Raw genomic sequence first — 8,961 nt, 5'->3', positions numbered from 1 at the left:
GCCCTCGCTTCCACTCATTGTAAATGCCAACAAGTGTCATATAGGGCTGTGCGATATTGAAGAAAAATATGATATGCGATACCTTGTTAAAAAATACGATATTCGATATGCGATATGATATTGCTTAAAGTGAATATTTAAAAATGAAAATTATATAACCAATTTGTTTCACATTCTTTCTTGGAAAAGAAAGAATCACTACAACTTTTGAAAGTGACCAGCAGTGTTTTAGCATTACATAAAAAGTAATGTCACAAATCAGAAAATGTCGCGATAATAAATTTATTTATTAAAAAAATAAATATATATTTTTTTTTTATAAAAAAATATGCATTAAGCTCATGTATTTAATTAAATTGCATTTTTTGTAATTTGATAATCACACTAAGCCTTAGCGTGATTTCAGTTTTATGTTGATTAATACTCGTGCAGCCCTAATCTTGCTTTCTCAGACAAATGCTTGCATTCATAAATGCAGACATCTGTTAACTACAGTTTGTGGAGTGAGGTTGAATTTGAACAGAATATACAACATTTCTTCACACTGTAGCTGGGACGGCACCGCCATGCAAACTGACTCCAGCCACATTCCTGTGGTCAGCCAGAGAATATGTTTTTAGATGGGTATGTTTGTATGCGTGCGTATGGAGAAAACCCTGTTTGTGTTGGACGGATGGTTGTTCAGGGGGCTGGTACATGGTACAGGCTTCATTATACTGGCCCACCTCCTGTTTGCCTCAATCTCTCCCACTGGCGTCCTTCCCACCTGCGTATTATTAGACTGCCATGCAGGGCAGACGATCAAGGTGGGAAAATACTAACAGCCTCAAAATGGAGGCCCAGGAGGGAGGGATTGCACAGGAACGGTGTTTTGGGAATGTGAGCGCAGAGGTTGGATCGTACCGTGTGTTATGACAGACTGTGTATCCTCAGTAGACTTAGTTACTCATTATAATAAGACTGAGAACAGTGCAATTATGTTTTAAAATACTATACAAATATGTTTTAAATCACCCTCTGAGTAGCGTTTCTGTGTAGAAGGTCGTTTGGCTCGTTTACATCTCGTTATGCCTCAGAGCCCAGCTTGTCAACTGACAGGTAATTATAGTTAGATAGAAAATCAGAGGGTCTAGTGCCTCTGTCTCTTTCTTTGGAGTGTCTTTGGAGATGCCCCTCAAATTAGTTTCACACAAGTACCTTACAGTCTGTTTATAGACACTTGCTCCTTGAGTGACTTGCTTTTTTTTTTTTTTTTTTTTTTACAAAATACCAGACTAAAATCTATTTATTTTATTTTTTAATTTAATTTATTAAGCTTTTTCCTAAATTCTATTTTGGACCCCTTGTGTGACTGTTCCTTTATAATAAAGGGGGCAGCAATAATTTCAAATGTGTCACCTGTTCAGTCCCAACAATATCTCACATTTTGCTGAGACTTGCCAAAATGCTACAATACAATAGACTTGCCAAGTTTACAGTAAGTTGTCAGTGATTTCTCATCAAATTCACAAGAAAAAAATATCTGAGCTAATTAATTTTTTTATATTATTCATTTTAATTTTCTATACTCTTGATGCGTGTACTCGTAAAGTACTTAGGAGAAATAGAAATAGAAATAAATGAGACAGTTGTGTAAACAGTTTTAAATTTAATTTAGCTTTGTTTTATTTTACTTAAATGCTTTTATTTATTTACCTATTTTTGTGTATTCATTGTGTCTAGTTGTCAGCATAATACACGCATGGCTTTTTTGTTTTATTTATTTATTTACTTATATTTTTATGGGTTTTAAACTGTTAGTTAATGTTTCTTCCAAAACAGTCATACTTTTGTTTTACATGACCATTTTTTCATCGATAGGGTTTTTTCTACCTTATAAGACATCTGTATGTGAATGATTAGCTGTTATGATTTGTCTTTGTGTGTAAAATGAGCAATGTCCCTAATATGCTGAATACTGTACACATATTGGCTTTCATATGATAAAAGGTTAGACACGCTGAGATTTAAAAGCTTTTGGACAAGAGATACTGTACCTGGCCAAGACCATCAATGGCACAAAAAGTTTTAGAGAAACACAAACCTCACATAATTAGATAAAATACACATTCAAGTAAACTAATTTAGCCTACACATTTTATAATCATAAAATTTAATAAATATAGAGGAAGTCTATATAATATGTCTTGACATCAACTATTACATGGCTCAGGTTATAAGTGCATGAGAATAGTATTGAGTAAAAGTATATGTATATGTATAGTGTATACTTTTAATACACTAAAAATATCCTTAATGCCTTTACGAGCTCAGTTTTCTCTCTTGTTAATGTATTTTAAATAAGCAGAAAGTTTGGGTTGGCCCAATTTTATATTATTTTATTTTACATTTCTTCCACCAAACCATGCCTATAAATATCTCAATAAATATATTTTTATCTTTTATAATAAGCACATAAGTAGGAGACCTCAGAGTTAACATACATGGACTAAAATATCCGTTAATAGCCAACTGATTACCTGAATAATTATATTAATATTAACAAATAATAGGCTGAACTCATTTAAAATCACAAGCCAAGTTTTCCTGCTAAAAGATTTTGCTGCAGTGTACTAGTTCTTGATTTGATGAAAGTGTATAATTGGTTGATTGTTAGCACTTTAAGGTGCAGTAACAACAGGCATTACTGCAACAATGAGAGCACTTGGCCCTCACAACTGACCTGGATAGTGTGAAACCCTATCTGTACTGTGCCACTTAACACAAAGCAGGACACAAGATAGCAGTATGACTAGAAAGACACATCTAGACCGACATCTCAGTCATCAATGATTGAGCCTTTTGTTACTCAATTTAACAGAAAAAAAACATTTAAAATACACATTTTCCAAATGCACATTTTCCAAATGTTTTGCTTGCCCCCTCTATTTTGCCAAACATCTGCTGCTGTCAGGAGTGACCTGTTCTTCCATTAACAATACCTGGCCTGCATGCCTCATTAGATCACCTATGGAGAGCCAGTTTTTGTCATCCAGTCTTTCTGTTTATTACCCAGCAATCAACTGGAGTGCAACCAAGTGATGTAGGTTTGCAGATATTCAGTATTTCTTTTCTTAGTACTGTTTGTGTAGTTCCTGCAGTTACTGGGCAAAATATCATGTACATATGTGTACATAACCAGAATGTTATTGTGAGACGGGCAGATGGGTTACTTTAAAAGGAAAGCTGCTGTTTTGATTTTTGATCTGTTGTGAGTTTTGTTTTGAGTTTTGAGTTGTTTTGATTTGTTTTTCCTTTATTTTGGGATCATGCAAACCTTCTGTGAATTATTTTACAATAATGAGGACATAATATTGGTTTTGTTTTGATTTGTTTTTAAAAGTTATGTTTTGTTTTATTTGAAAAAGCCTCTTTATTTTGGGATTGTGTAAACCTTGTGTGACTTCTTTTACAATAAAGAGGACGTTTTGTTTTGTGACGTTTTGTTTTGTTTTGTTTTGTTTTGTTTTGTTTTGTTTTGTTTTGTTTTGTTTTGTTGAAAAAGGCTCTTCCATTATTTTGGGACTGTGCAAACCTTGGGATCATGCTGACTGTTCTTTCACAGTAAAGAGGGCATTTATTTTATTTTATTTTATTTTATTTTACTGTGACCCTTGACGTCATGCTTATGTTCATGCACATGTACACTCAATTTTAGATCCACTGCCATCAGCTTAATCATGTCTTCCTCACATTCAGCATTTACAATGTCTGATTTGCATTTTTTTTTTTACAGGGCTTTTAAAGCAGGTTGTATTACTGTACTTGAGACATATTGCTGTGCACAGTGACGTGCTGTTGTATGCATTGAATGCAATCACAGAACAGCAGGCGTGCAAGCGTAGGGGCTAAAGGTGACTGAGTCGCCCATGGAGACGCGTTCTGTGTACCATAATACACAAAAGGAGCTGTTTGCACACTTGTTCGGTCATGTGAGCTGTACATAGTAACCAATAAGCAAACTCCGACCGACTGTTGTTTTTCACTCGTTACGACCTCCTTCATGAATGTGTGCTGTATGCGAGGCAGACGGGTTTTAAGTTACAGGGCAGGGAAGGTAAAGCCCCAGATGTTTTGAACAGTTTGTGCATTGCAGTGACCAGTGTGTGTGTGTGTGTTTTTCTCTGTCACAGTCTCCCAGTCCAACAGCAGTTTAAAGAAACACAGGAACAGAAGTATCTTTAGTCCCTTCTTCTGCTGTTTCCGGGACTATAATGTGGAACCACCAGCCACCAACAACAAGACCTGCTCCCTCCCTCCACCTGCCGAGGAGAACAGCAGCTCTCCAAAGGTGAGACCTCATTTATTTCTCTAACGACAGTTTTAACGGCGTGAAAATCTTCGGCAATGGATGCATGAAATTGCAGAGTTTAAGTTACTGCATTTTAATTGCTAATGTTGGTCCAGCTCAGAATAAAGTCTGAAAAATTTTCTCTCTGTTTAGCTGAGGTTTTTTTCTTGTTTGCGAGCTGCACCCGAATGCAGGCTCAGTACATGCTGTTCCCGTGTCCACACCGCAAAGTTTTCCAGCTGTTCCGAACTCTGTGAACCCGCTGTGATGTTTACCATCCAGTTCTAGAAATGATGGGCCCGCTTCCCCTCACACACATTCTTCAATTTCCACCCACCCACATACACATACACTCTCTCTCACACATTCCTGAACTGGTTCTAATTCCAATAAAGTATGTGTCTTGTGTGATTGATTACTTGCTGCCCAGTTTGTTCCTTCCCCTCTTTCCTTTTCTTTTTCTTTATTTTTCTTTCTCTGTTTCTCCCATTGGCTATGTACACTTAATGGGGAGTACACAATCACTTAGAATGCATTGCGCCCACTGATAGTGTTGTTTATTTGCTCACATGTCATCTATGCTGTTTTCAGGTTAATAAAGTAATTATGCAAAACAGGTCACCATGTTGAAAAGTAAAAAGCTCAAATGAGATCTTTTTAATATCTCAGTTGTTTCTCCTAGGGAACAAAATCAAATTGAGACTTTTGCTCCTGATTTTCAGATTGTTCTCCTGAGAAAAAGTCTCAAATTCGACTGAGACTAGCCAAGTCTGACTGCAGTTAATAGTCTGTGATTTCTCATCAAATTTTTGCAAGGAAAAAAAATATCTGAGCGATTTCATTTTAACATTTATTTTACATTTCTGTGGGAGAAATAAAAATACAAAAAATATAAAAAAATCAAAAATGTCAATTTTTATAAGTAATTTTAGAAGAAACGTCTGATACAAAATTGATACTTGAAGAAAACAACCAAGAACTCAAATAAATCTCCTGAGCTGTAAAAGGGGCAAACTTTGAGCAATAAAACCTTACACTAGGATGGTGCAAACATGTCATGTACTGTAGACACATGTACACTTGGGCCTTTGTTTATTTGAATTTATTTTATTTTATTTTTTGGTTTTCCACACTCATCATGAAGACTCCAGTCCATCAGTAGCCTAATAAAAGCGGTTTTATTTTACATGGAGCGGACCACCTCAGACTGGTGCAATATTTACAAAAATTACAAACTGCACTTTACAGTAAACACTAATTTTGTGGAGTTATTTCAGTGCATTTGTCTTGTGCCTGTTGTTTAGTGTATTTTCACACTCTTTCTTGTTCTTTTTCTTTCGGTCTCTTGCACTCATCCAAACACACACACAAATGCTGGGCAGTGTACCGTGTGAAATGACCTCACTGTCCGTGGTGAAACTTTAAGCCACAGCGCTCCACAAACACTCATGTGTGCTGCCAAAGCAGGTACAGGCAGCTATAAATGGATCTGAATCAGATCGCATTACCGCCAATGTTTGCCTGCAAATGACTCGCGATCTGCAGTGGAATGTCCTGCTATTTTACATGTGCATGCACTCTAAGCTGCCCTGTTTTAGACCCACAGACACTTTAAATTAAACCCATGTGTTTTACAGCACTTCCAGAGAGATTCCTGGCAGGATTACGCTGTGAACAAGGATGTGATTTTTGTCAGCATGTCTGTCTGTTTTAGTCAGTCATGTAATAATAATGTAAAACAATTCGTAATCTCTGTTGTGATGTTTGCTTTCACAGTGTTGTGTTTGTTGTGCTTCTTTTTTTCTTTTTGATGATTCTCTTCCCTCCGTTTTGTTTTCTTTCTTTCTTTCTTTTTTTCCCTCTTTCTATCTGGTTTTGTTTCTCAGTGTGATCAGGTCCAGGTCATCCCTATTCCCAGTGTATGTATTATCTTTTTTATTTTTCCTGCATGCTTATGCATATATTTTTGTCTCTTGAGAGAAACCTGCCTGACTTCATTTTTCTGGGATGCATTAAGCTTCTACATCACTTTACATAAAGTATGCAGCATCTTGGAAAACAGCCACATATTGTGCATAAGTGACAGAAGGATTTAAACCTTGGGCTTTGAATTGATTAAACATTTGAATTTAATCAATTACATGAAGATCCTATCACTTACCTACTCTCCAAAGCAATACATTTTGCAATGACCTGCACAATTCTTCAATGCAGATGTTTTTTTGTTTTTTTTTGCCTGCATCTACTTTCATTCATTACAAAAAACACACAAAAAACAGCTCAGATCTCATCAAAATGTTTTGCTCGAAATCAGTAAATGTCTCTGGTACTTCAGTAAATGTCTCTGGTCTTATTGTCCATATCATTGCACATTGTTCTAAAGAAAAAAAACTGTTTGTTTTCATAATCTTTCATCAAAATGTAATAACTCTGCCTTTGATGATGGGTTTTCTGCTCACAAAACCTTAGTAGCATGTGTGGGGGGAAAATATTAACCATTAATATCAAAATATCATAGCCATATATGATCAAAATTTAAAAGTCTATCATTATTTACTCACATCATTCCAAATATGTTTTTTTTTCTTCTGTGGAGCACAAAAGAAGATATTTGGACAAATTTTTTAACAGTTTTTGCCGATACTCAGTTGAGTCCTGAACAACACTGATTGGACCCCATTGACTTTCATTGTGTGTACAAAATACTTTTTTTTTTTTTTCCCAAGATGTCTTCCGTTGTTTTCCACAGAAGAGTCATACTCTTTGGGAATGACATGAGTCGTTGACAAAAAATTTCATTTTGGGTGTACTATCCCTTTAATGGTTTGCAAATGCTATTTCATTTTGTCTTAAAGGAACACTCCACTATTTTTGAAAATAGGCTCATTTTCCAACTCCCCTTGAGTTAAACAGTTGAGTTTTACTGTTTTCGAATCCATTCAGCCGATCTCCAGGTCTGGTGGTAGCACTTTTAGCTGTAGCTTAGCATAGATCATTGAATCTGATTAGGTACGGCAGCAAAGTTCCTTGATTATTACGCCGGAATGAGAGTATAGTTCCTAGCCATATCGGCCTAGAAAACTTCAAACTTTAACACAAAGCTATGATCGTTGTTTCAAGGTTATCCAAAACCACTAGATCCCGGTACATAATTTGGGATTCATTTGGGGCAACAACAGAGCAATCTCCAGTGCATGAGCGAGATGCTAACGGTCTAATCAGATTCAATGATCTATGCTAAGCTACAGCTAAAAGTGCTACCGCCAGAGCCAGAGATCTGCTGAATGGATTCGAAAACGGTAAAACTCAACTGTTTAACTCTGGGGGAGTTGGAAAATGAGCCTATTTTCAAAAATAGTGGAGTGTTCCTTTAAGCTTGGTTCTAGAGTCATGTGGTTAAGGTAATTGGGAGACTGGTAGTGCCGATAGTAATAAGCTGTACTTAAGGACAACAGCAGTCTCAGAAAGTCAAATCATCCCACACTGCACCTGCTAGAGGAAGAGCGTGCAGAGAGGTTTGCTGATCTGAGCCAGGCCTTCACGCTGAGCCGGAGATAGGGGAGACCCAAATCCTGAAACACACTCCACCTGCCTCTGCCTGCTCAGAAAAAATCAAGCATCCATGCTGAGCAAATGCTGGCAGGAGTTTTAATTCTCACAGTAATTGTAATCAAACCTCGGATCCGCTGGTGTTTTCTAAGCTGACAGCTGGGAATGTCTCACTGCCTGCTTCCAGATCCTCCTTGCTTTGACTGGCTGACACTAATGACTGAAATTTTCAGCTGCATGATGTCAAGCTTTCAGTATCTTCTCTCTAATGCATTTTGAAAGTGTCTGGATTGGGGTAAAGGTTAAGTTGGGAATTTAGTGAACCACAAACTGTTGGCTGTCATTTTTCACTCAGCACAAACAGATTATCATAATGCAAGCAAGTGATAAATCTTAAAGCGTTTGAAAGCCATGAAATGAATCCTGGCATTGGCTGATACAGCATGAGGCTTCAATTATGGTTAAAGCATTTTTCGAAAACCATAAAGTCTTCAGAGTTATAATGTAATGATGTAATTGCATGTACTCATGGAGCATGCATAATTTTGACCATCTGTGTGGTCTTGTTTGTGTATCCATGTGGGAATGTTACCTCAGTGATGGCAAAACCCGAAAAACCAATACCAATATATTTTATTTATTAGTGAATATTGGATATTTAACTGTGAATGCTCATTTCCCCTATTTTTTTATATTTAAAGTACCTTTGCTGTCATCTAACACTCACTTAATCTTTAATCACTAATAAATTGAAGTTAATTTAAAAAAAATAATAGTTTAATAACACTGTCAAACAAACAATCTTTAGCAAATCTCAAAATAAATGTTTTTAAAATTGTACATTATTATGTTGCAATGCCTTAAAGTAATAGTTCACCCAAGATTAAACAAAATATATACTGATTATTTAGACTAGTGATCGACCGATATTGATATTTTATAACCGATACCGATACCAATTATTTGCGTGTTTATGTGCCCGATAACCGATATGCAGAACCGATATTTATTTACTGTTATAAAGTAAATAAATGACTGAGTGAAGTAAGAACATACTTCACTTTGGTTTTTCCTCTTTTCAG

At 36.2% G+C, this 8,961-nt stretch overlaps 1 protein-coding gene across 1 annotated transcript in view; it reads left to right on the top strand.

Annotated features, from left to right (window-relative positions):
* Positions 1 to 8,961, top strand: part of LOC107701658 (CTD small phosphatase-like protein) — a 49,815-nt gene that overhangs the window by 28,994 nt on the left and 11,860 nt on the right. Inside the window, exons 2-3 of the mRNA XM_016503705.1 lie at positions 4,173 to 4,330; positions 6,217 to 6,249. Coding sequence (XP_016359191.1) covers positions 4,173 to 4,330; positions 6,217 to 6,249 — 191 coding nt within the window. The remainder of the gene's footprint in view (positions 1 to 4,172; positions 4,331 to 6,216; positions 6,250 to 8,961) is intronic.

The sequence above is a fragment of the Sinocyclocheilus anshuiensis genome, unplaced genomic scaffold (genome assembly GCF_001515605.1).
Source record: "Sinocyclocheilus anshuiensis isolate Anshui unplaced genomic scaffold, SAMN03320099.WGS_v1.1 scaffold1626, whole genome shotgun sequence".
NCBI lineage: Eukaryota > Metazoa > Chordata > Actinopteri > Cypriniformes > Cyprinidae > Sinocyclocheilus > Sinocyclocheilus anshuiensis.
Note: the sequence above shows the minus strand (reverse complement) of the source record. Positions and strands in the feature narration are given on the sequence as shown.